The sequence below is a fragment of the Hemibagrus wyckioides genome, linkage group LG18 (assembly GCF_019097595.1).
Source record: "Hemibagrus wyckioides isolate EC202008001 linkage group LG18, SWU_Hwy_1.0, whole genome shotgun sequence".
Taxonomy (NCBI): Eukaryota; Metazoa; Chordata; class Actinopteri; order Siluriformes; family Bagridae; genus Hemibagrus; species Hemibagrus wyckioides.
In genome coordinates, this window is record NC_080727.1 from 22632153 (window position 1) to 22659607 (window position 27455).

The 27455-nt window shown below is 40.8% G+C and overlaps 3 protein-coding genes and 3 non-coding genes across 10 annotated transcripts in view; 3 read left to right on the plus strand and 3 right to left on the minus strand.

The window, feature by feature from the left end:
- Nucleotides 1-3795, plus strand: part of st6gal1 (ST6 beta-galactosamide alpha-2,6-sialyltranferase 1) — a 36325-nt gene extending 32530 nt beyond the window's left edge. For all 3 annotated transcript variants that reach the window (XM_058415513.1, XM_058415514.1, XM_058415515.1), the window contains 4 exons: nucleotides 744-841; nucleotides 918-1019; nucleotides 1841-2015; nucleotides 2950-3795. In XM_058415513.1, the coding sequence (XP_058271496.1) occupies nucleotides 744-841; nucleotides 918-1019; nucleotides 1841-2015; nucleotides 2950-3221 (647 nt within the window). In that variant the 3' untranslated portion in view covers nucleotides 3222-3795. The remainder of the gene's footprint in view (nucleotides 1-743; nucleotides 842-917; nucleotides 1020-1840; nucleotides 2016-2949) is intronic.
- Nucleotides 3796-8286: 4491 nt separating this feature from the next.
- zgc:152891 (uncharacterized protein LOC767741 homolog) lies at nucleotides 8287-15484 on the minus strand. Of its 2 annotated transcripts, XM_058415510.1 has the most exons (16): nucleotides 15309-15484; nucleotides 14868-15147; nucleotides 13923-14106; nucleotides 13614-13827; nucleotides 13344-13425; nucleotides 13159-13248; nucleotides 12777-12892; nucleotides 12465-12637; nucleotides 11637-11780; nucleotides 11294-11497; nucleotides 10705-10791; nucleotides 10327-10496; nucleotides 9980-10101; nucleotides 9388-9488; nucleotides 8827-8997; nucleotides 8287-8583 (listed from the first exon to the last, which is right to left on the minus strand). In XM_058415510.1, exons 3-16 carry the CDS (start codon nucleotides 14067-14069, stop codon nucleotides 8404-8406), a joined length of 2001 nt encoding a protein of 666 aa, XP_058271493.1. In that variant the 5' UTR covers nucleotides 14070-14106; nucleotides 14868-15147; nucleotides 15309-15484; the 3' UTR covers nucleotides 8287-8403. The 2 variants fall into 2 exon arrangements, with proteins under 2 accessions (XP_058271493.1, XP_058271494.1); XM_058415511.1 differs by lacking the exons at nucleotides 14868-15147; nucleotides 15309-15484 and having other exon boundaries at nucleotides 13614-13830; nucleotides 13923-14043.
- Nucleotides 15481-15552, plus strand: trnaw-cca (transfer RNA tryptophan (anticodon CCA)). Its single transcript has one exon. It is a non-coding gene; the product is annotated as a tRNA-Trp (tRNA).
- Nucleotides 15553-16692: 1140 nt separating this feature from the next.
- trnae-cuc (transfer RNA glutamic acid (anticodon CUC)) lies at nucleotides 16693-16764 on the minus strand. Its single transcript has one exon. It is a non-coding gene; the product is annotated as a tRNA-Glu (tRNA).
- Nucleotides 16765-16858: 94 nt separating this feature from the next.
- trnaw-cca (transfer RNA tryptophan (anticodon CCA)) lies at nucleotides 16859-16930 on the plus strand. Its single transcript has one exon. It is a non-coding gene; the product is annotated as a tRNA-Trp (tRNA).
- Nucleotides 16931-17266: 336 nt separating this feature from the next.
- tpst1l (tyrosylprotein sulfotransferase 1, like) lies at nucleotides 17267-23842 on the minus strand. Of its 2 annotated transcripts, none has more exons than XM_058415518.1 (5): nucleotides 23519-23842; nucleotides 20844-20901; nucleotides 19792-20650; nucleotides 18633-18793; nucleotides 17267-17562 (listed from the first exon to the last, which is right to left on the minus strand). In XM_058415518.1, exons 3-5 carry the CDS (start codon nucleotides 20628-20630, stop codon nucleotides 17549-17551), a joined length of 1014 nt encoding a protein of 337 aa, XP_058271501.1. In that variant the 5' UTR covers nucleotides 20631-20650; nucleotides 20844-20901; nucleotides 23519-23842; the 3' UTR covers nucleotides 17267-17548. The 2 variants fall into 2 exon arrangements, with proteins under 2 accessions (XP_058271501.1, XP_058271500.1); XM_058415517.1 differs by having other exon boundaries at nucleotides 18595-18793; nucleotides 23519-23840.
- Nucleotides 23843-27455: the final 3613 nt, after the last annotated feature.

Sequence of the window (27455 nt, forward strand, 5' to 3'; positions counted from 1 at the left end):
ATGAGTTTCACATTAAATGTAAATTGAGTGTAAGAACTGAGTATCACCCAAATGGCCGAGTGATACCATTGTCTAGCCGGATGTCCTTTAAATGGTCATCACGATCACGTACACCTTGGCTTGGTATTGTTACAGATGTTATCACCCAAATGGTAATATTGTGTCGGTCCCCCTTTTGCTGCCAAAACAGCCCTGACCCATCGAAGCATGGACTCCACTAGATCCCTGGAGGTGTGCTGTGGGATCTGGCACCAAGATGTTAGCAGCAGATCCTGTAAGTCCTGTAAGTTGCAAGGTTGGGGCCTACATGGGGGCCTTGCAAAATACAGTACTTAAAGGATAGTTTTGATAGATACTGACCACTGCAGACCGGGAACACCCCACAAGAGCTACAGTTTTGGAGATGCTCTGATCCAGTGGTCTAGCCATCACAATTTGGCCCTTTTGGTCAAACTCGCTCAAATCCTTACGCTTGTCCATTTTTCCTGCTTCTAACATCAACTTTGAGGACAAAATGTTGACTTGCTGCCTAATATATCCCACCCACTAACAGGTGCCATGATGAGGAGATCATCAGTCTTATTCACTTCATCTCTCACTGCTCACAATGATATACCTGATCGGTGTATCTCCTATGTTTAGCAACATGATCTGATGTTAGCAAACAGCCTTGAGTTCATTTAAAAATTTCTCAACAAAGGCTTGATGATATGTATTTTACTAAATGTTATTTTTGTTTCCAGATGCCCATGATGCAGTGGTACGATTCAATGCCGCTCCCACTCTGGGCTTTGAGAAAGACGTGGGCTCTAAAACTACAGTGCGCCTGATTAATTCTCAGGTAAGGCATCAAATCAAAAACCATCAAATTTATTGTCTAACACCGGACAATTTTAATGACCAATATTTCCTTTAAGGTGATGGCATCCGAAGATCACCACTTCCTGTCCAGTTCTTTGTACAGCAGTGGAGCTTTAGTGGCCTGGGATCCTGCCCCTTTCTCCTCTGACCTGAATGAGGTAAACATGTTGGATCCTCCTGATCTGTAGCCACAGTTGCCAATTTAGTGGATTTGGCACTATATTTCTCTTTAGACTCCTTTAGTGACTTTATTTTATTTAACAAAAATAGCAAGAAATCTAGCAGCTTTTTGAGTGGATGTTAGTAAGTGTCCTGAACTGTCCTCCAGTGCTGGATGAGAATGAAGATTCACCTGATCAACTATTCAACAAACTTAAAAAGACCAAAAAAGATTGCAGACTTGTAAAAGATTTCATAACTGATGCTAAAGTGTGAGATAAGCCATAACCTGAACTCAATGTGCGCTGTGTTTAATCAAGCAAGATGGCTAACACCGCAAACATGCGTATAACAACGTTAAGTCAGGATTTAGGAACGTATGAAATGCCAGGATTAATTGTTATATGTGAAACAAGATGACTCGGGATGCTGTTTGCCCCGGGGTGACCCAGGGTTAACTATTTCCAGTGTTGAAAGCCTTCATATGAAGTCCAAAGTGCTGTGACTGACAATAATTAAGCGACCATTCAGCAGAGAACTCCAAGCAAACTCATTAGAGAGATTAAAAAAAACATTAATCCATAGTTTAGGGGGTAATTAATAAGAAAATAAAGAGCTGCGCTATGAGTGACACTCTATAGTGACTAAATAAGGATTGTAATGTAAACCTAGAAATTTATGTGGAATAACCCTAGATTTATTCTAAAGACTATGGATAAAGATTGCTGTTCACATCCGGTAGGGAACGGTCATTTCTAAGGGGAAAAGACCACAGTCATGTTCTGATGAATGACTGAACTTTCTTCTCTTTATTTTTTAGTGGTACAACAGGACGGATTATCCGATATTCAAACAGTATCAGCGATACAGACGTCTGCACCCTCAACAGCTGTTTTATATCCTACATCCCAGCATGGAATGGCAGCTATGGGAGCGGCTACAAGACAACATGGCCGAGCCTATTCAGAAGAACCCACCTTCATCGGGCCTACTGGGTATGTGATGAGCATGTTTTACATGTCCTTATAGTACTGACAGTAAAATAAAACAAAAACAGCTTGGTTATTGGTTATTTTTTCTGAATTTTTTCTTATAACGACAAATGCTGAAGCTCTTAATTTACATACATGTGTTAGACAAAACCTTAATCTACAAATTTTGGATTACATTTGTTAATTAGCTAATGTATCACATACACCAATCAGGCATAACATTATGACCAGTGCCAGGTGAAGTGAATAAGACTGATGATCTCCTCATCATGGCACCTGTTAGTGGGTGTGATATATTAGGCAGCAAGTCAACATTTTGTCCTCAAAGTTGATGTTAGAAGCAGGAAAAATGGACAAGCGTAAGGATTTGAGCGAGTTTGACCAAAAGGGCCAAATTGTGATGGCTAGACGACTGGATCGGAGCATCTCCAAAACTGTAGCTCTTGTGGGGTGTTCCCGGTCTGCAGTGGTCAGTATCTATCAAAAGTGGTCCAAGGAAGGAACAGTGGTGAACCGGCGACAGGGTCATGGGTGGCCGAGGCTCATGGGGAGAGGAGGCTGGCCCGTGTGATCTGATCCAACAGATGAGCTACTGTTGCTCAGATGGCTGAAGAAGTTAATGCTGGTTCTGATAGAAAGGGGTCAGAATACAAAGTGCAGGACGGGTCAGGGCTGTTTTGGCAGCAAAAGTGGGACCAACACAATACTAGACAGGTGGTTATAATGTTATGCCTGGTTGGTGTAAGTACCCTATGCTACTAAATACTACCATTATAACTCCCAGTTACATTTATATTTTAATGTTCTGATCTGGGTATTAATTTGCACTGATTCCTATTGTTTTCTGTAATTCAGAGCAGAAATGTTTGCAAAGCAAAAACATGAGCACAACACAATCATATCCAGTTCTGTGAAAAGCGTCTCCTGTTTCCCTCAGGGACAGTACTGATGATGTCACTCTGTGACGTGGTCCACATCTATGAGTTCCTGCCTTCCCGGCGCAAAACTGAGCTCTGCCACTACTATCAGAACTTCAAAGATGCAGCCTGCACCATGGGTGCCTACCACCCTCTGCTCTATGAGAAGAACCTGGTGAAGCGGATGAACCAGGGATCGGACAAAGACATCTATAATCACGGCAGGGTGACGCTGCCTGGATTTAACACCTTTGACTGTACACAGCCTTCCAACTCTTCGACTTGGAAATGAAAGACTGTATTTATTCAATCGGTCATCCTGGAATGTAACTGTATTATTTATTGCATGACTCACTGTATGACCACTGCAGCTTATTTAGAAAAAAAATGAAGCTGATGTGTATAAAACTGTCTCCTTCCCCTTAAGCTATAAATATTTTTATTGATAGGCTGTTTGTTAATGAGATTCTTAATGAGAATGCCTAAAGAGCACCTAATTACCATCAGCAGTGCAGAGAAGGGTAGTTTTGGAGGCCATTACCTGTCAGATGAGTACTAAGTATTCTGTTTTTATCTGAATAGTTAGGACGCAGGTCACAGTTGCCAGTTTATTAGTTAAATCGACCAAGTAAGGGAGATGTGCTTTGTGCCTATATTACTGACTGTAGCTCATTTGTTGCTATGCATAATTTGTCAACCCCTATCTATTAACGGAAGAAGGCCACCATGGGACCAGCACTGACCTAATATTATTATTTGAGTGGTTTTGCATTTTATTAGGACAGCAGTGACAGTGACGGATCATTTGTGTGTGATGTTGGCAAATGAATTGTGTTTTTGTTTGTTTATTTATTTATTTTATTTTTTTTAAAAAAAAAAAAAAACAGCATCCTTTAACATGGTCCTATAGTGTTACATTTCTCTTCTAGTAAGGAAATATATGGTGGGTTTAATTGAAAACATTGCCAAACATGAGGTATAGGATATAAACTTGGGGTACATTAGTAAATCATCATGAAATGGACATAAACATATTTAACATGCTCTTATATTAAGTACAGCATGTTAAGTAAGTGTCCACTTTGGTGCAGGGAGCCAAAGGGAATTACGTTGGTCAAAAAATGGAGAAACTAAATGATGCTCAAAAAACCTCCACAAAATGGCTAAACCATTTGGATATGCAGTGCTGTGCAATCGTCAGAGACCGCATTGTTTTTAATCAAATGGCCTTTCAGTACTTATTTGGGAATAATTTGTTAGCAAAGCAATAATGAGAAGAAAATGTGCACTACATCAATTCAGTTGTTCAAAACTCAAACAGCCATGCAGTGCTTCTTCTACATGGTCAAAAGTTTGCAGACCACTGACCATCGCATGTGGTTCTTCTCCAAACTATTGCTAGAACAATTTTCTGTGTACAAGTGTCTAGAGAAGATCTTGTAGACTTGTTGCCTTCACTGGAACTAAGGAGTGATTAGTAAAGGTTGGTGTGGAAGTACTCCATCCTGCTGGACACCATTGGGATGAAATCCCATCACCATTGGGATGACCTTCTCATGTGACCTCAGTGCCTGACCTCACTAAAGCTCCTCTAGGATGAATACCCCAAATCTCCACAGCCATGCTCCAAAATCTAGTGGAAAGCCTTCCCAGAAGAGTGGAGCTTAATCTAGAATGGGATGTTTGACAAGCACAAAGAGGTATATGGTATATAGGTGTCCAAAATAATTTGGCCATATAGAAAACGTCTGCAGGTCAATACTTAAAGTTCAATATTACAAACAAAATGTTTGGTAGTCGGTGTGGTTTCCTGCTAAATTTTTTTCTGCGTTATCTTTGTGGTTTAGTGGTTAGCACGTTCGGCTTACACTGCTAGCATCCTGGGATCGAGTCTCGCTCCTGCTCACTGGGTGTATGGAGTTTGCATGTTCTCTGATCAGATTGTTAGCCATCAAATAATAGCAAAAGACTACTGTTTTATTGAAAACAAATGTTCTCTGACTTTTGCGTTTGTTACTGTATATCGCAATCTATCGTGGAAGTTAAGCACTGATGTCCACTTTCTATATATAAAAAACAAAATCCTGTCAGTATATACAAAGCAACTTTTATTAACAGTTCTTTGTTAATTATGCATACAATCTTCTATGATGTCTCTTTTAAGGCCCAAGTTGAGGCAAGGTTTTAATGTGTATATATGCATTTGTTGATTGCACTGTGAGGCTTTATACCAACAGAAATACTGTTCGACCTCATTCTTTACAGAATGTTACTGCATGCGTAGCTTAACTTGCACTGCACCCTAACTTTGAGCTTTCATTCTTTGTGATATTCTTTCCAAAATAATAATAATAATGTTTGCAGGAAGTGCATGAATGTTTGGTTTTGTTGCCACAAAGAGGGCCGTCTTGTTAATAAGCCTGATTTCTGCATTTTGATCAATCTACACCAGACCTGTCCGGTGTGAAGACTTCGCTGCAATATCAATATAAAAGTCAGCTATGCACATTTCACTCCCGTGTAAGATTACGACCGCAGTATATTTATGTAGATTTAAGTATATTTTCTCATATTTCTTGACTTAGACCTGTGAGTTTTCTTTCTCTGTATGAAGTTCACTCAGCAGACACAGTAGACATTCCGATACCAAAGTTGTTATGCATGCTACTCAATTCCTATGGGCTCAGTGGAGAGAAAATCAGCATGTACTCCAGAGGTAACACTGCAAATGAGTCTTGGAGCTGTTTGCTGGTTTCTTTTTATTCCTTTTGTTCACTTACTTTTCTACCAATTGCACTATTTTCTCTTTGTTCTCAAAAGATCTTTGAGAGAAAGATAAAGAACAAATTTGTTATGGAAATATTCTAAACGTCTTGATCGTGTTCGTAATCCTGCTTGCCTTTTCAGATGTGGTCCTGTCGTAATGGCAAAACGGACACGATCGGTTCGGACATTATTCTGACCCCACCTACTAAAAGCACACATTGATTCTCAGTGCACATGTGGATTTGATCTAAATCACAGTAAGGAATATCAGAATATACCGTAATCTGACACTTGCTCATTTTCTCTCTGCCACTATGCCCATTTTAGGCATTTTGTTTTTATCTCCCTGCCTCATTTAGGCAAAGAATGCCTTTAGTATACGTACCTGATAACCAAGAAACATGCAATTGAACCTCTAAACATTCCAGGCTTTCTGTACTCTCATAATGCAAATGAAACATTTCTGGTCCAGAGCCATTAAGCATGACATTTTTGCCACTGTATAATAACGTTCTACTGTGTGTGTATGATTAATAAATAGATATACGTGTGGATCAGTGTTTGTATCTTTTAAAATGTCATCTTTAAGAAAGTCTATTGTGTGCATGCAGTACAGTGTTCGGTCTTTTTATATTTATTTAACTTTTGGGGTGTCTATACTGATCAAAACATCACGTCATCTCAGTAGCCACTAAGATGGAGCATAGTTACCTCTTCAGGGGATATGTTACTGGGGTTTTTAATGTAGCCACACACACCAGAGCCTTAAGTTAAGTTAAGTAGCCTTTACTGTCACATATACATTACAGCACAGTGAAATTCTTTCTTCACATATCCCATCCTTGGAGGGTTGGGGTCAGACTGCAGGGTCAGCCATAGTCCAGTGCCCCTGGAGCAGAGAGGGTTAAGGGCCTTGCTCAAGTGTGTTGTTCAGGCCGCTTAAGTGACAGTGTAAATTTCTAAACTAGGGATAAAAAAGGAACAGTTGCGCACTAAAAGCTCTGTTTTGTTTTAAACAGATTGTCCACACAATTTAACAGCCTCTCAAACTATGAGAAAGTGCCCCACCTACTGGGGAAGCAAAAAGAGAGCTGCATTAAATTGATTGATTAGGAGTGAGAGAGAGAGAGAGAGAGAGAGAGACAGACAGACAGACAGACAGACAGAGAGAGAGAGAGCATGCACCACGGCACATATTCAAGAAACACGATACATGCAATAGGAGAGTTTTATGCAAATATATTGATTTGTATATATGCAAGGAAAAACACACACATGCCTGGGATAAAGATGTAATAATAATAATAATAATAATAATAAGTAGTAGTAGTAGTAGTAGTAGTGATTTTGTTTTTCACCTCTCTTCTAACATAAAGAGACAGATAGATAGAACATGAACATGGATAGAACAAATAAGGAGATTTTTAAGAAGTTAGTCGAGGTAAATAATTCGAAGAAAGAAGGAGGTAGGAGATGCCATCCCAGTAGTGCTAGGATAAATAGAGGGGATGTTTTTTTTTTTTAAAGACATTGTACCTGACTGCACCGAACTGATGCTTCGTGTGTCTTTTTGGGTGTCATTTTGGTTTCTTGTTGCTGAAGATATCTTCTGAATATTTATCGGACTGCAATAAAGCTTCTTCTCATCCAAGCCTGAAGAAGTTTTTATTATTTATAATCCGGTTTGTTTAATTTTTTTGCAAGTAAATAACAAATAATAGGTCACTGGAGAAGACCCTGGACCACCCTGTGATGTGTCCACTCTGTGAGAGTTCCGACATGATACACGGACACTCAGTGTTTTTGAATCAGATGTTCAAAACATAAGTGTCCGCATACTTTTGGCCATGAACTGTGGGTCAGAAGGCTAAACTGTAGGCTATTAACTTTATTTACTTGTTAGCTCTATGACAATTCAGCTTCAGTTCGAACTTAAATAAGAAAACCTTAGTGAATACAGCCCTGACCCGTCCTGCACTGTGTATTCTGACCCCTTTCTATCAGAACCAGCATTAACTTCTTCAGCAATTTGAGCAACAGTAGCTCGTCTGTTGGATCGGATCACACGGACCAGCCTTCTCTAATGTTTCTAAGCAATGTATATCACACTGGCTGGTGGAAACCATAGCAGTGACAGGTAAAGGTGAAGTGTAAATATCTGCAGTTCAGTATTGTCAGTAAGTATAAGGATGGGTCACTCATTAAAATGTGTCCCCTTTAGACTGTATGCAGCTTTTTTTTTATTTACCCTGACTGTTGACTGGCAACAAAGCAATGCCCCGTTGGTCTTTACCAGGTCCATTGAATGATACTGGAATGTGTGTACTCGTGCCTATGCTGACTGGTTCTAAATACTTTGAATATTTTCTCACTTACTGGGAAAACCACACTTTGCCTAAAATTTGCTTACTCATTGGTGGACTGGTTTCCGAAAGCCAGGAATCAAACATAGCACATACAGCAGCAATAGGTTTAACAGCCCATTGGCACAGACTGATTTATTCAGATTTATTCCACATTCCTGATCGTTTGGACCAGTCCAGCGTCATCACTACTGCTAAAATAATTAACAAAAACACATTCAGCTGTGAAAGATCTTTAATTTGTTTTATAAGTATGCATCAATAGATCTCTTGTAAGAAATAAAAAACAATCTAGTTATGCTTATTGTTTATCTTATGTACTGAATGATGATGAGGAAATCATTTTTAGATAGCCACACTGTTTTCAATGTTATCTGGATGGAGATAAAGGTAAGCAAGCTCCAGTTTGCTGTTCCTCTTGAGGATCTCATGAGCGATGTCCCTCAGGTCTTTCTGCACCATTTCGACAAGCTTGTGAGGAGCGCCGCTGCTGAAGTACCACTCTGTGTACTGGCACAAGGGCACCTACAGTACGACAACAACCATTACATTAGTGCAACAAGCGTTCATTATTTAGCTTAACTTGCTACTCTCTATTTGTACCTTGTCATTATTTTAAAAGAGTATTTTATTTAACCCTAATAAACCCTAGGATGATTGCCAACTTGAATGTCATTGAAAAACCGAGACAGGAAAAACAGGATCTATTTGGTTCTGAAGGCTTTTTGTTGTTAGCCTTGTTTTGTTGTTAGCGGTGGCTATACTCACATAGTCAAGAGAAGGCTGTGACAGCAGGAACAGCACACTGAGCACCCTGCAGGTGGTGTTAACATCAGGGAGGAACGTCAAAATATCTTCTTCTGTCACCAAGCCTTTCACTTGAGGAGGAGGCCGTAACATGGCAGACGGGCAGTTTGGCATCCATAAGTTGAAGTCCACCTGAATTTAGATTCAACATGATCAATCTTTAACACAGAATTGTCTCACTCTCAAGATCTGCATGGAAATGAATTATCTTAGAACAATACAGCAAAACCTTAGTCACTTGAGAGTGATTCATCCATGTCTCACTGGCTGAAAGGGCTAGCCCCAGGGAAAGGTGCACATCATGGTAAACAATCCAAGTGTGAAAATGTTCAGCTCATTAGCTGTTGCTTAGGTTGTCAGGTGTATTTTCCAAAGCTACAAACCTTTTTTTTTATTCATTACCAACTATGAAATATAGGCTTAAAATAAAGCATGTAATGTCCTTAATTTAAAGCATGATACACAGTTGAATCTGTATTTTTATATTTCAAAGCAATCTTCACTGAAATGGAGCAAGCTCACCTGAGAAAAGTTCACAGCTGCATGCAGTGATGAACTTGTGAAGATCACCATGGTGATGTACTTGCTAAGTTCTGCCTTGGTCTGAAATGTCTGTGGAAATCCTGGGGGAAATAATTAGAAAGATTTAGAAACAAAATACTGACTCAAACAGGAGTCAATTGGATGTGACGTCTGGTTGTGATATTAGACGAGAGGACTAAAATATCTGTCTATTGCAGATCTGTCTGTCAATTAGATTAGCCTATCAACTTCGAGTTGTTCCTTCGAAGGTATTTTGGGAGAAAAAAGGACGACAGGGTGAATAATCCACTCTTTCATGCCTGATTCCTCCCTTCAGCTACAGATGTGCTAGCAAAGCCGCCTGGAGGTCAGATTCCAATGAAATCTAGGAGAGGTTTATTCTGTGTAATCATCTAAGATCTGTCACTGAACAAATCTATATGAATCTACAGTCTGAATGGGCTAGAAAGAAATCAGCCCCAACCTCACAACAATTCTGTACAGTTCTGTGTATTATTTTTCTTCTTCTTTTCTTCTGATTAGTGGTGTTTCAGGTAATTATGGCAGATTGTTGTCAGATTCAGAGTTTCACCTGTGTGGGTAAAACCAAGAAATCCCTCAATGTGAATTTCTTGGATCCAGCTCTGGAGTTCCGAGTCATGGTGGAGCTCTTGGTCATCGTGGTAATACAGTTCCACCCAGGCTGATATAAACCTACAAGAAATAATCCTCAACATAATTCTCTCATATATTAATGGATCCTAACATGCACCACATGCAAGACTTTAATGAAAACAAAATTGGTGTTCCAGAGCTTTTTGTCTGTATCCTCTAAGGTACTGGACACCAATATGGTAGCATATCTAAAAAGAAAAGTTGTCTAATCTTGTTCTGTTTTAACAACTTTACATTTATAGTATGTCTTTTTTTTTAAAGCACCTGTGAAGTGCATTCCACACCCTCAGAGCATCCTGTGCATAGTAACAGTTGGGCAGTTTATCCAGTCCTCGCTCTTTCAGGTCATCTGGGACACACAGTGAAGTGTAGTGTAGTCGGTCGGTGCCTCGAGCAAGCAGAAGAGGCAGAACCTCAAGGCCACATCCTATAGCCTGATGGGAAGAGAGTGACCCGTGAACCGGATAATGTCTTCCTGGTAAACTGGTACAAATTTGGCTACTGATACTTTTTCCGAAATAAAATCTGAATCAGCAGTGTCCGAATGGTCACGGTTTGAATATAGTGTTTGAATGTTATCATGCAAAATCAGTAACGCAGCGCACAATGTTAAATCATAACATTGAAGCTTGTGATACCAACCTTATCAAATACACCATCAGGACCCAGAAGAGAAGCTCGAGCCTGGATATTGATCTGAAGAGAATTCTTTAAATGAGGCATCAGAAGCTGTAGAAATGATTAGCACCTTTTAGTCAACATAAAAATATTTGCAAAAAAAATCCCAATAAAACACATCCAGCAGTTCGTCCATCCGCATCTTATCCTACACGGGGTGCCGACCCAATGCAGGGCGAGTCACACTCTCACCCCAGACAATTTACAGATACCAATCACCCTAACACATGTCCTAATACTGGGGAAGGACACTGGAGTAACCAAAGGAAATCCCCAAAGCACAGAAAGAATATAGAATACAAAACTGTCTTTAGGTAGATGGAACAATAGTCTTAACACACAATGGCACTTGCTAGAGGATTAGGCTTTTCCTCATGATTCCTCACCATGGCACTATACAGCCCTCTTTGAACAGAGGAACCAGTGCTAACGGTCGAGGGTCACTCATAAGTTAGCCAGAAGTTAACAAAATCTTGAACATCAGTTCCAGTAGCTTATAAGTGAATGTTTTATAAGGTAGCAGCTTTTCATTTCAGTATTTGTTCATACTTACCTGATGCAGAGGGTGTATTTCTGGCAGTTTCCGAAGTGTGGCGATACAGCACACTTCTCCTACCAAGTGAGTCCGAAGGAAGTGGGAGAGCAGCTGATGAACCTGGAAATCTGCGTTACGGACCCATATCTTCGCTAACAACCAGTCAGGTGTAGAGTCAGAAGGCAGGAAGACCGGATTTTGAGGCCCGGCATTTTTCTGAAGCTAGCATCAAATATTCAGAAAGCTGCTTTAATCCTGAGCGTTAAATTAATGATTCTTAAAATATTCATGTGCCCTACATAAAAGACATCGATATATCAAAGCAGTAATATATCAGTAACAACATTAACATTAAACTCACCTGGATAGCAACAGGCTTCATTTCTCCATGGTGGTTGTAATGCAGGAGGCACAGCGGTGCAGCTAGGTATGACTTCTTGCCATTGATAACGTTGGCAGGTAACTGATCAAGTATCTCATAGTCCAGGAGAAATATAGTTCCTTTCTATGGTGCATAAAAATACAGTCATTGTGTTCATGTAAGAAATAAAACACAGCAAGGAATGCTGAAAATAATGAATAATGTGTTGGGGTAATGTCCCAAAAATGGACAGTCCTCTTTTACAAGCATAATTTGCTAATCATCATATTGATTTTTTTATTGATTGACTTATTCCTTTGCTCATGTATTTATTTATTTATAATTAAAGAATGTCATGTCAACGTTTTTAAATTAACTCGATCTAATGAGGGACATTCATAAACAAATTAGTTCCTCTTTTTAATAATACAAACAATACTGCATAGAATCCCTGAGTAATATAAAAAAAGACAGTCCTGGGTTCTATCCCCAGTGGAACCATGACCTTCCTTTTTTTTAAGCAGGTCTAGGTTACAGCCCAAGCTGGCACTGTTGAGCAAGGCTCTTAATCCTGTCCTATCATGGTTGACCTTGTGTTCTGATCCCAGCTTCCTGACTAGCTTTTTCACGTTACTGTAATATGCAGTATATGTGACAAATAAAGCATCGATCTTAAATGATAGTTATCAGATTGGTAAACAGCATTCTGTACATTCATTCAGACTTTATACACACTCAAATTCAGTTTTAGATGATCAAAATTACACTTATTATATTATTTTGTACATTTTCATATATTCATTAAGTCTCTAATACACATAGACAAACCTCTAACTCCTGCTCCAGAGAAGAACCCTCTGGCAGGAAATCTCTGAGCATCTGGGATGTGACAGCTAGATTAGGTGGAAGGCAGCGGATCCGTCTGATCATTAGAGGATTACATCCATTCAGACACTGATATCCAAAAAAGGCATCTTCTTTCCAGTGTGCATGAACATATTCTAAAAAAAAACAAGGAAAAAGAAAGGCGAACAATAAAGCCCATAGAGGAAATTATATTACAGATGTTATCAACTGACATGCAGTGTCATATTATTTGCATTATTTATTAAGTTTCAAAAAAATATAGCAGTAGCATACTTGCAACTGTGTTATCTTTTCCACTGAGGTTGAATAGCGTCTCCAATTCCTTCATGCTGCTCCATGGCTCAATTCTATCATGAAAGCCCTTAAGATAGTGCACATTGGTGCCTGGGCTGAGAGACAGAGATGTAAAAAGTGGATTTAACGATTTACACATAGCTTTGCAAGCCTTTTCTTGGAACATGAAACTGTACAGATGGAAGACTGAAACAGCGCTGTCTGGAAGGTTTTAAGACATGACTATCAGTGCATCTTGTACAAGGAGGCCATGCAAATCTATCAAACAAGATCCATGTAGAATGATTCTAATAAGGTCACCATTAATAAAAAAAAGTCCTATCCCAGGTTACAACATTTGTTTATGTTGTTGAGGATGTACCTTTGTCGGGTAAAAATCAAATTGGGACCCAGGGCCTGTGCACTGGACATGTCAATGCAATGGGGAGCACCTTCCGCAAAAGTCCTCCATCTAGAAGGAAAAAGAAATGTTCTGTCTTCTTTCAATGTGCCATAGACGATTCCTTGGTGTGAATGTGAGAGATGATTGCTAGGTTAATGTAATACTTTATCTGTTTTTGCTTTTTCTGAAGGTCCCTGGCCCTGTGCTCTCGAAGCATCTGCAGTGACTCACTATTCAGCAGGCACACTAACGATAATAAAAGAAGCACAATCACCTTTGTTGTTGACTTCATGTTCACCCACTACAATCCACATCTACAGCATGCTACTAGCTAGTAAAATTCATTTCCTTAACTGGTGCACTGCATATTTGTTTTTGTAGGCTGAAGAAAAGAGGTAAGAGAAAAAGGTAAGGAAAGAGCATGCACAGCTTGCCTTTATTGCTGCGGAGCTCCACATCACCATCTGCAATTCTGATCCACCTGTTGCAGGGGAAGCACTCCACTTCTGTGGCATCAGAGCTCAGTTTCAGCTGCACGTCCTGACAGTGCCAGTCGAGATTGGGGAATCCAGGCCGAGCCTCAAGCCGCAAACGCACCAGAACCACCGGACCTATTTCCTTATCAGGCTTCACCAGAACAGTGCAGCTCTACTTCAAAAAAAGTGTGGAACCACACACTCAGATGACCGCTGATCTTGAATTTTTCTCATCAAATTTATCATTGAAAAAAATTAAGACCTTACCGAACCAGGAAGGAGACACTGGTCATCTGTAAAAGACCTAACTGGTGGACACTCACATTGAGAACCGATCAGAGAGACCCAAAGAATGTTGTATGATCCTGCGAGAGGGGCTAATGATGTTCGGATTGTCACATAAATGCCCTCCATTTGCCTGACCGCACATGGAGTGTACCAATCACATAAACTGTAAAAGTAAAATATTTCAAAATATGTACATGCTGTCACTCAAGGTGAATCTTCACCCAACTTGTAGTGTCTTTTATGCCCAACAAAGATACCACCACCACCACCAACAACAACAATAACAATAATGCTGTTGATAATAATAATAATAATAATAATAATAATAATAATAATAATAATAATAATAATACAACTTAGTCCTTTTTTGGATTGTTTCCACTTAAATCATTCCTAGTGCCACTATTTACATATAGCACCAACAAGCTGCATCTACATTTGAATTGCAAATAACACAAGCATAATTTCATTAAAATCAGATGCAAAGTGCAAATAGAAAAGGTTGAAGGTAGTAAATGTAACAACTTTTTTTTTTACAATTTAAAGAATTTCAATAAAAAGTACCAATTTATTTTCAAAAAATTACTGTGGTTCCAGTATTATTATATTCTGTAGTCCCAGCTGATTTTAAATGGCTTAGACAAGTTTGACATCCACATTGGTCAAAGTTTCATGCTGGTTCGTGGTTACAAGTATACTGACTGACCAGCAAAACATTACTGATACTGAATGTGCACAGAATCATGCTGCTGTTTAGTGCATCTTTCTTTCAGTAGTAATATCATACTATTAGCCCTATTTTATACAAATTCTTAGACACAGAAAGTACATCATCATCCTTTCATTTTTAAGTTCTTGTTGTAGACTACTTTAAAAATTATTTCATTTACTCCTATGTTAAAAGAGAGATATGTGTTAGCCTACCTTGTCTGTGTGCACAGAGAAACAGTGCGATGCTCTGTGTATGCCTAGATGTTCAGTTATGCAGAGTGTATGGGTTGCTGATAAGATTAATGCTTCCTTTGTTACAAGTTGTGTGACCTTTATGGAAATTACATCCCACGGCAACTGCGAAATGTAACTGATACATATTATGTAGAGAGGGGGAAAAGATAAGTTCCCTGACCGGGAACCGAAGCCGGACCGCGGCGGTGAGAGCGCAGAATCCTAACCACTAGACCACCAGTGAAAGATGCAGGCAGTGCTGAAGAAAAAGGTACAGGAAGGAATATATATGGAGGAATGTTGCCATTGATCATGAATGTACATAATAAATAAAAATAATTTGAATCTTGGTCTTCTAACACACAGCAGTCTCACAAATGCCCTGAATATTCACTACGCACAATATATTCTAAAACTTACTGGATAGATTTTGTTGCGTAGTTTTGTTCCCAGGACGAAATACATATTGCTTTGGGATCATGAAACACGACATCACGGTTAACATAAACTTATAGTCTGTTAACTTCCGGCTCTAAGAACCTTTTCATTACATTACACAACGTTAAATATGTCTAGAAGCGAAACTGTAACAGACCTCGTGGCGCAACGGTAGCGCGTCTGACTCCAGATCAGAAGGTTGCGTGTTCAAATCACGTCGGGGTCATAACTTGTTTTAAGGTACAGTCTTTATAAATTGGTTAGCAACCAGACCTAGTTTCGTTTAATTGTTACATATTACTCACTTTAAATAATTTGATAAAAAAACTGATAAAAATAATATAAAATAAGACAAAGATATCAAATAAAACCCTTTTGAAACCTCGAAGAATCTCCCGACTAATTTGCTGCATCTTATTTTGTGACTTGAGATTGAGGTTGAAAAATAGGCCGTACCGAACCTCTTCGGACCGGCTTTATATGTTGAGTTGTGCGTTTCCAAAGCAAATCACTAGATGGCACTACAGTTTCAAGAAAACTACACTACATTGCCCAATGTTTTGGGACATCCCTCCAAATCATTGAATTCAGCTGTTGTTTTTCAGGAGTTGGGCTTAGCCCCTTAGTTCCAGTGAAATGAACTCTTAATGCTTCAGCTTCATACCAAGACATTTTGGACAATTTCATGCTCTCATCTTTGTGGGAACAGTTCCAACATGACTGCACACCAGTGCACAAAGCAAGGTCCATAAAGACATGAGCGAGTTTGGTGTGGAGGAACTTGAATGGCCTGACCTAAACAACAAAACAACACCTGAATTCAATGATATCCAGGGGTGTCCCAAAGTTTTTGCGATATATTGTATTTATAAACAGTTGATGGGAGGGATACATTTCTACTCATATAAAGTAATTGAATTTATTTACAAATGTCATTCATTAAAAAAGAATTCAGTTATATACAACAATATAGAAAACATCCCAATGTGTACTATCATGAAGCCATGCATTTTTTAGATTTGTTTTGTCCAAAACTTTTAGCAATATAGTGTATCTTTCTAGCCAGCATTTAATAGCAAATCAGCTTCTGCAAACATGGATCCTCTCCTGGCAAGTGGGCTCATCTTCAGGAAATGTTCAAAGTAAGTTACATTGATTATTTTGTATGGTTTCAGAGGGTTTGCTAAAGAGAATGACTTATATGAGTGACGCAACCATTAAGGAAAATAGGTCAACTGAGTCATAGTTTCAAACAAATGAAACTGAACCGTCGAGACCATGCGAGCTGAGCTCCCTGATCGGCAGTATTCTTTCTACTGGCTGATGTAAGTACATATGACTGTTAAAGACTATGAAAAACATATAGTTCCCTGACCGGGAATCGAACCCGGGCCGCGGCGGTGAGAGCGCCGAATCCTAACCACTAGACCACCAGGGAAGATATAGCGCTACACCCAGAAAGAAGATAATATAGCGAAATACAAGCAAACAAGCCGATAAATATGAAAAGATTTGAAAGTACGTCATATATAGACCTCGTGGCGCAACGGTAGCGCGTCTGACTCCAGATCAGAAGGTTGCGTGTTCAAATCACGTCGGGGTCAATTGTTTTAACTACACTTGCACGGTTGACGTCACAGAGCATAAACTCCGCTCTTTATTTACCTTTTTTAGTTTTCCTGTTGTTTTTTCACTTTACCCATACAAACGTTTGTATCCTCTATGATTTCTACGTGACGAAGTAGAATGTCCCTAATTTATTACACCTCTATAATTCATCAACTTTTTACAGACCACCATGAAGAAGACAAACAGTCATGGGGTTGTAAATTACATTTGTTTCCCTTGTGCATCCAAATGTATATGCTAGTTTGCAGTGTGTGTGTGTGTGGTGCTGAGATGGACACTGTCGGTAAAAGCCAGTAAAAGCAGCTCAGCGGTTATTTTTAAAATAAATATTTATTTTCTTTGACAGACACTACAACAAATGAATAGTGATGCTTTTCGTAGTTCATATCACATATGGGAAATAGTCTGTATCAGAAATGGGAAAAAGCTGGTGATGGTGAGGCGTCAAGCCACAAAAAGTCCAGTCAAATGCTAGATGCTCAAGAATTCTGTAAATTTCACCAAAATATAAAGCTTAAAGATGGACTTCACTCATGCGTCAAACACGACTCAAGATTGTGGATTAACTAGGATGATCAACATCTGTCCTTTCTTCATCTCCTTTGTGCTGTAGAAATAATAAAAGAAGGGGGTTAGATTATGCACAGAGAACCTGCTTCATGTCAGACAATGCTACTGAGGACACTTTTACATTTGGTCACTGCTAAACAATCAGCAAAACATATATTTATTTTTCCCTGATATGAAAAAGGGCACTAGTTCTATATACCATCACCTTACAAATTAGCCTTGCTTGCTATCTAATCCATCTAAAACATTTTCAGCTAATAGAGACGGAAAAACTCTGGTGATGTGACTGTCTTAAATGAGTCTTTTGGAAGCAGAATGCTAAGAGAAGACTTGCAGCGATTGTTTGTAAATTATTATTTTAGTTATACTGCAACACTGGAATACTAGAGATGATTAAAAATTAACTCAGAACTAAAAAGTCCCTGCAATGTAGAAATGTATACATTTTATTTTCCATGTCTTGGCTTGTGGGACATTTCTTCATGTATAGCAGGATGGGGAAAGAGGCCCTGCTTAAGTTCCTGCCAAATGGAATGTCTAAAGCCTAAGGTCATTGATCTAGCCTGTTGTCCTCACCCTTTTCAGTCCACCCTTCACTAAAATCGGGGAAGAAAAAGAGCTTGGTGTCATTCAGCAGTCTAATGGAAGCTCTGCTGTGATGCTGATGGACAGGGTTGATGTTTTTAATGCCATGGACAATGAAATGATCTACTGTAATTTCTAATGAAATGTAAGCTGAATTAATTCTAATCAATTTCTGCACATGTAGGTTACGGAAGGCAAAGAGCAGATTGTGCATCTAAAAAAAAAAAAAGTACAGAAGCATTTCTGTTGGAATATATATTGCAAATATTGTAAAAAGGAAAAGGGTATGATTTACTGGTTGAACTGGTTTCCAATGCGAAGATAGAGAAAAAGAAGAAAAAAGCATCTCTGGTTACCAGTGCCTGAGCTTGGGCTAGTTTCAGGTCTTTATGTGTAGTTTATGAGCTGTAGTTAAGCTGTACAACTTTACTGCTGAAACTAACGTGAACTTGTGTTTAAGTCTTTAAACAGCAATTCTTTTTACCCGATGTGTGTTGCGCTGAGAAAATATCGCAGGCTTGCCATAGTCTGGAGGGTTAGCCAAAGGGTCGTAACCTAGGCGCTTCAGCATGGGCGCTATGCTAGCCATGTCCTTCACGACATCGTCAGGAATGTGTCCCACCCACTTAGACAGAGCTTTTGTGTTCACCGGGTTGAATACTTGGTCAGTTGACCGTTCCAACCTGTAGCACAGTGGAGATATTGATATGATGAGATTAGAATACAGAACTTCTTATAAACAACAAGACTGCAAAAGTTGGTACTGTTTATCAAAGTAGATTACTGAATGCCGGAATAAAATGTGCGATTCTGTCTTATTCACATGCCCACATGTAAACTAATACGTTATTTGTGGCAGGTAAACAGGTACAGTTTCATATCCGCTCAAAGACCCATCATCCTATTGAACAAAATTTAAATGATTCGTTTCTAAGGAACGGTCATGCACCACTGAAAAAGTCTGTATCTAAACTGACTTTCTAGTCCAGGTTCTTTAAACCATCTGAAGGCAACTTCTGTCAAAATGCACAACATGTAGTTTTAGAAATGATATCATCAGATAATCTGAATAATAATGAATACAGAATAGGGTTGTGTCTTAACTCCTTTAACACAGTGGGTTTCATAGTGTAGTCAATGGTGTTCAAGATAGATAGATTGATTATGGTGATTGAAATCATAACCAATATTTACATTTCCGCCATTTGGCAGATGTCCTTATCCAGAGCCACTTACATTTTATACAATTGAGGGTTTAGGGCCTTGCTCAAGGGCCCAGCAGTAGTAGCCTGGTGGACCCGGGATTCAAACACACAACCTTCTGATCAGTAATCCAACACCTTAACCACTAAACTTCCACATCCCCCATAATTAGGGGTCCAATCAGCCCTAGTTTATCAGAAGAAAGTTCAGCAATAGTAAAAGTATTTTAATAAGTAAAGTATTTTTAAAGACTCTGCATAATGTAAATCCATATCAGCAGGTCAGGTTTATTTTTCAGAACCTCTGTTGTAGTGGGTCTTTAACATCTCTTATCTAACAGCACAGCTTCCTGTTTTACTGAAATGGTATGGGTGTGTTTGACTTGGGAAACTGATTCTGTGTTATATGTGATTCCACTGAGCAGGGAGAAAATACTGTGAATGTAACCTTTGTGTTAAAAGCCTAGGACCTCACTCACTTGGACAGAGACACTCCTCCAGCTTTCCCAATCAGCTGCTCGTGGTGCAGTACTGTCTGGTCCCAGGGCAGCTCCAGGAACTGAAGGAGCTTTCTCATCACTTCCTCTGGATTTAACACCAGCTGTTCATAGTGCACAGGCAGACAGCTTCCCCCTGCCGCAGATTGGCATTGTTCATACATGACCTCCACGGCTCGGTTCCATTTCACCAGACAGTCCCGGTAACTCGTCAGGTCAAACCCTGTGATGGTCACTTTGCGTGATATCATGGAATGAACGGTGGCCCGGCCGTCACGCAGCATCAGCACAAATTTAGCATGCGGAAAGAGTCTGGAGAGGTACCCGAGAGACTTCAGAGCAAAAGGGTCCTTGTTACAGAGACGTGGTGCAGGTTCGCCATGACCCACAATGATCTCCAGGAGGAAGGACCGGACAGCGGAGTCCAGGACTTCGTCTGTGACTCCGGCCTCGATCAAGCGAGTCCTCTCACGAGATGAACGGCTCCAGCTAGCTTGCATGGCTAACAAACGGGGGATGACGCGCGTCTCCTCTCCACAGCGCACCTCAGGGTGGGCGTCCAGCATGGCCCGCATTAAAGTAGTGCCACTACGAGGGACACCTCCAACAAAAATCAGGGGAGTGTCTTCACTGTATTCTATAGGAACAGGCACAGAGGAGCTGAGATTCTTGCCCAAACGCTGGCTAGCTGCCCATGCGGCCCAAGCACTGGTCCTAGATTGGGAGTTTGGGCATTCCATGGCACTGAGGCTGAGATAAAAGATGGTGATGGAGCTGAAGACCACGCAGGCCAGCAAGATGTGTCGAGTCTGTTTCCTCATGGTGTAGAAAATCCAGAAAACTGAAATAGATTAGTGGGGGAAATCAGAAACACGTGACATTGTACAGCACAGCATGTGGCACAGTATAAAAAGCCTCAGTGAGAAGAAGACAAATTAGAGACAAAAAGTCAAGGATACAAAGGAGAGAAAGGGAGAAGAATGTAGGGTGGAGGGTAAGGTAGATTGTATCTGGAAATGAAAGCCTCTTATAACCTTGCTTAAGGGCTGGTTGCTGAATCAAGCCTCTGGCTGTTCATCTTCTCCACTGTCTCTGGAAAATAGGAACAATGAAGGCAGACAGTAAGAAAAACAGGTGAAATATAAAGATTTAGAAATAGTTATGATCCATTAACATTACTATACTGCAACTTTAAACACATCCAGGGCAAAAAAAAAAACCAAAAACACAAAACCAGGGTTGATAAAGCAGGTGAGAGAAAGGTTTTGGGTTGTATGAAATGACTATAATTATGCAGCACATAGTTTATAACATTATCACACTGTACTGTATATCATATAGATATCTTCTGCGTGGATTATTATACCCTGACAACATAAGCCGCAAAAAATGAAAACTACTTTTTTTTTTAGCATTTGCATATTTCATTTCCTGTTTTAAGCACACAAAAACACAACCCTTTTATTTAGTTTCAGAATGGTTGAATTTCCATACTTTGTACACTCACACAAACACGTACACACAAAACCAAACTCTGTCTGGAAAGAATGAATTTGCATTGAAGATTGATATATTGATAGTATTTGCATTTACATTTGCTTAAAGGTGTCAGAAATGGCTAAACTTCACTTTCTGGGCCACTGGCCGACAAAAACAAATGATTGTAGTCAATTCGATCCTGGTTATATGCATCAGTGTGAGTCACTTTTAAAGTTAGGCATTATAAAATAATGATCTGAAATGAATCAGCGGCAGATTTTAGATAAAACTCAAAAACTAAGAACAAAAATGCTGTTATAGCAGTGTACATACACTTCTTGGAAAGCATGGAAGTTTACAGACCTTCTCCCCATGTAGGAGTTTCCTAACGTCTCCTTAAAACATGAAGTGGGCTTACTACACTAATGTGTGAACCTGTGTCTAAGATCAACCGTGACTCTGACCTAGAGAGTGTGTTCATTCCATCAGTATACATCCTGTATATACACTATAATGCCAAAAGTTTTTGGACACTCCTCCAAATCATTGAATTCAGGTGTTGTTTTTCAGGGGGTGGACTCGGCCCCTTAGTTCCAGTGAAAGGAACTCTTAATGCTTCAGCTTCATACCAAGACATTTTGGACAATTTCATGCTCTTTGTGGGAACAGTTTGGGGATGACCCCTTCCTGTTCCAACATGACTGCACACCAGTGACCAAAGCAAGGTCCATAAAGACATGGATGAGTGAGTTTGGTGTGGAGGAACTTGACTGGCCTGCACAGAGTCCTGAGCCAGGCCAAAAGTTTTGGGACATCTGCCTTTACATGCACATGAATGTAATATGGAGTTGTCCCACCATTTGCAGCTATAACAGCTTCAACTCTTCTGGGAAGGCTTTCCACAAGGTTTAGGAGTGTGTTTACGGGAATTTGTGACCATTCCTCTCTAAAAGTGCATTTGTGAGGTCAGGCCCTGATGTTGTGATGACGAGAAGGTCTGGCTCACAGTCTCCGATCTAATTCATCCCAAAGGTCTTCTATGGGGTTGAGGTCTGGATATCATTGAATTCAGGTGTTGTTTTGTTGTTTAGGTCAGGCCAGTCAAGTTCCTCCACACCAAACTCACTCATCCATGTCTTTATGGACCTTGCTTTGGTCACTGGTGTGCAGTCATGTTGGAACAGGAAGGGGTCATCCCCAAACTGTTCCCACAAAGAGCATGAAATTGTCCAAAATGTCTTCACTGGAACTAAGGGGCCGAGCCCAACCACTGAATTCAATGATTTGGAGGGGTGTCCCAAAACTTTTGGCAATATCGTGTATATTTCAGTTAAACTTAACTGAAAGATGTTTTTCTATCATGGTGGGGACCAAATATCCCAACAAGCAAAGAAATAACAGATAGTTTGGACCTGGTTTGGGGTTTTTCCCCTCTGGCACTATTTAAAAATAAATGTTAAAAAAAAATGCAAAAGGTTTCAGTGAGTCATTTCCATATTCTTTTCAAACGTACTAGAGTGAGAGTGTGTGTGTGTGTGTGTGAGAGTGTGTGTGTGTGAGTGTGTGTGTATGTGGGAGCGTGTGGGAGAGCGAGTAAGGGGGCGTTAAGGGGTTTAACTATCTACAGATGTGAGACATTTCTGAGGAGACACACCAAAAAAACCATAAAAATTTGACCACGTGTTTCATAAACCTTTAATTTATGGTCTGCAGCGTCCATCGCTAACATCGCGTCCATTTGACGTCGAACATATTGCGTCACCGGTCAACTTACTCCACTTAAACGTTGGTCACGCGCTGCAAGGAAACCGCAAGTGACAGAAGCTGCAGTACAGCAACACTGCCATAAAGTTCACAAACATCTATTTAAAATAAACACGAAAAGAGACATGGATGCTCAAGCATTCTGCATACTAACATACGCTTTGTGATTAAATAAGCTCATGGTGCAAGCTAAAACATTAGCTTAGCTTTGCAGTCGTCAAACTGTGTCTGAGGTACAAAATTTTGGCCTAGCCTAAGATGATGGTTCTATGTGGTGTCTAACATTTCAGACGATTATATGGTTAGATTTTTATCTCAGCGACATCCGCAGGGGCAAAAAAGAGAGGAAAAACTGCTAAGCTACAACGTCACGACTCAGGGAAATCAGCTCTGTGTTTCCTGAGGTATTTAGCTCAGGCTGCTTCATAAAAATCATAACAATAGTCAGTAACTCGTTTTTGCTTACCACAGAAAAACGCTTCCATTCTTCCGTCCATTCTCATATCCGAAATTTGCATTTTGTTTGTTGAAGCGAGATGACTGTAGTGACCCCAAGTGCTCGCGTGGGCATGAGGACATTATCTGGCCGCGGAAAACGGGATAAAATACACCATTCCTGCTTTCCGCATCTGTCCAGAACTACATTAGCAGCAGCTTTAGCAACACGGCAAAAAACACTAAAGCGCTGAGGTGTTCCGTCACGGCTTCATGTTCAGGCGATTCGCCTTCATTCCTTCCTTCCTTCTGCCTCTCTCTCTCTCTCTCTCTCTCTCTCTCCTCTCTCTCTCTCTCACACACACACACACAAGCGCACGTCTCTCCCCTCTCTCTCTCTCTCTCTCTCTCTCTCTCTCTCTCTCTCACACACACACACAAGCGCACGTCTCTCCTCTCTCTCTCTCTCTCACACACACACACACAAGCGCACGTCTCTCCTCTCTCTCTCTCTCTCACACACACACAAGCGCACGTCTCTCCTCTCTCTCTCTCTCTCTCTCTCTCTCTCTCTCTCACACACACACACAAGCGCACGTCTCTCCCCTCTCTCTCTCTCTCTCTCTCTCTCTCTCTCACACACACACAAGCGCACGTCTCTCCTCTCTCTCTCTCTCTCTCTCTCTCTCTCTCTCACACACACACACAAGCGCACGTCTCTCCTCTCTCTCTCTCTCTCTCTCTCTCTCTCTCTCACACACACACACAAGCGCACGTCTCTCCTCTCTCTCTCTCTCTCTCACACACACACACAAGCGCACGTCTCTCCTCTCTCTCTCTCTCTCACACACACACACAAGCGCACGTCTCTCCTCTCTCTCTCTCTCTCTCTCTCTCTCTCTCTCTCTCTCTCTCACACACACACACAAGCGCACGTCTCTCCTCTCTCTCTCTCTCTCTCTCTCTCTCACACACACACACAAGCGCACGTCTCTCTCTCTCTCTTTCTCACACACACACACACAAGCGCACGTCTCTCCCCTCTCTCTCTCTCTCTCTCTCTCTCTCTCTCTCTCTCACACACACACACAAGCGCACGTCTCTCTCTCTCTCTTTCTCACACACACACACACAAGCGCACGTCTCTCTCTCTCTCTCTTTCTCACACACACACAAGCGCACGTCTCTCTCTCTCTCTCTCTCTCTCACACACACACAAGCGCACGTCTCTCTCTCTCTATCTCACACACACACACACAAGTGCCTGTCTCTCTCTCACACACACACACACACACACACACAAGCGCCTGTCTCTCTCTCTCTCTCTCTCTCTCTCTCTCTCTATCTCACACACACACACACAAGTGCCTGTCTCTCTCTCTCTCTCTCTCTCTCTCTCTCTCTCTATCTCACACACACACACACACAAGTGCCTGTCTCTCTCTCTCTCTCTCTCTCTCTCTCTCACACACACACACACAAGCGCCTGTCTCTCTCTCTCTCTCTCTCTCTCTCTCTCTCACACACACACACACAAGCGCACGTCTCTCTCTCTCTCTCTCTCTCTCTCTCACACACACACACAAGCGCACGTCTCTCTCTCTCTCTCTCTCTCTCACACACACACACAAGCGCACGTCTCTCTCTCTCTCTCTCTCTCTCTCTCTCTCACACACACACACACAAGCGCACGTCTCTCTCTCTCTCTCTCTCTCACACACACACACAAGCGCACGTCTCTCTCTCTCTCTCTCTCACACACACACACAAGCGCACGTCTCTCTCTCTCTCTCTCTCTCACACACACACACACACACACACAAGCGCACGTCTCTCTCTCTCTCTCTCTCTCTCTCTCTCTCTCTCACACACACACACACACACACACACACACACACACACAAGCGCACGTCTCTCTCTCTCACACACACACAAGCACACGTCTCTCTCTCTCTCTCTCTCTCTCTCACACACACACACACACACACAAGCGCACGTCTCTTACTCTCTCTCTCTCTCTCTCTCTCTCACACACACACACACACACACACACAAGCACACGTCTCTCTCTCTCTCACACACACACACACAAGCGCACGTCTCTCTCTCTCTCTCTCTCACACACACACACACACACAAGTGCACGTCTTTCTCTCTCTCTCTCTCTCTCTCTCTCTCATACACACACACACAAGCACGTCTGTCTATCTGTCTTTCTCTCCACACACAAGCACATCTATCTGTCTCTCTCGCTCTCTCTCTCTCTCTCTCTCTCTCTCACACACACGTCTCTCTCTTTCTCTCTCTCTCTTGCTCTCTCTCACACATCTATATCTCTCTCATACACACACACACATCTCTCTCTCTCACTCTCTCTCACACGTCTATATCTCTCTCATACACACACACATCTCTCTCTTTCTCTCTCTCTCCCAAACACACACAAACACAAGCATGTCTATCTCTCTCCCAAACACACACACACACGTCTTACCTTCCTTTTGACTGAGACTCTTCCACTGAATTATTAATGCCATGTCCACTCTAACCCTAACCTTAGAAACCATAACAGAGACCGGGCAAATGTCCTTAAAGGGTCAAAAGAAATGCCAGAAAATAATTCTCATGGGAACATTCTGGTTACTCCTGTCCTGTATAATAAATCCCAATCAAATTCTTAATCTTAATTGTGCATTCTACATGAAGTAATTCTCTGATTTTGTATTTATATTTGTATTTATATTTGTATGTTTATATTTTAAAATGGCAGTTCATCCTGCCTGCTATTGAGTATTTCCAGCTTCCTTACTGAGCTATTAAACTGATCAATAAATGTCTGTGGATTTTCTAATTGCCTTGCTGTTTCTTGTGTGGTTTGTGAGACAGTATGACTGATGGCACACCAATTCTATATTTCATTTTCCATTACGATTATGTACTTTAGATTAGAAAACAAGCAACTTGCAATAAGGAACATTCAATATACTGCACACCAAAAGCAAAGCCCATAAAGACATGGATGAGTGAGTTTGGTGTGGAGGAACTTGACTCGCCTGCCTCAACTCCACAGAACACCTTTAGGATGAATTAGAGTGGACACTGCGAGCCAGGCCAAACCTGGGACGTCTGCCTTTACATGAACATGAATGTAATATGGAGTTGCCCCGCCCTTTGCAGCTATAACAGCTTCAACTCTTCTGGGAAGGCTTTCCACAAGGTTTAGGAGTGTGTTCATGGGAATTTTTGACCATTCCTCTAGAAGTGCTATTTGTGAAGTCAGGCACTCATGTTGTGATGAGAAGGTCTGGCTCACAGTCTCCACTCTAATTCATCCCAAAGGTGTTCTATGGGTTTGAGGTCAGGACTCTGTGCAGGCCAGTCAAGTTCCTCCACACCAAATGTCTTTATGGCCCTTGTTTTGGTCACTGGTGTGCAGTCATGTTGGAACAGGAAGGGGTCATCCCCAAACTGTTCCCACAAAGAGCATGAAATTGTCCAAAATGTCTTGATATGAAGCTGAAGCATTAAGAGTTCCTTTAACTGGAACTAAGGGGCCGAGTCCAACCCCTGAACTCAATGATTTGGAGGGGTGTCCCAAAACTTTTGCCAATATAGTGTATCACCATGACTGACCTAATCTGAACCCTTTCCAAATCAAGTGAACTATAATAATACCCCAGAACCACAACAGAAGTTTGTAGTTAATAAGAATCTGCATTACAGCATTAAAAGATCGCAAATCTTATATAATAAGACATGTCTTGTGTTTTTGTGCTTAATGTTCTGAGCTAGAGATTTGTGCGGGTTCAGATCCCAGCAGCGTGAGGAAACAGCACCCTGAATAAGCCTGAATGTCAAAATCTTTAATTGTAGAAGTATGTTTAAAAAAAATATATACAAGAAGCAGGTAGTGAAACAACAAACTTAGCACTACAGGCTTACACACACACACGTTCCTGTGTAAAAGA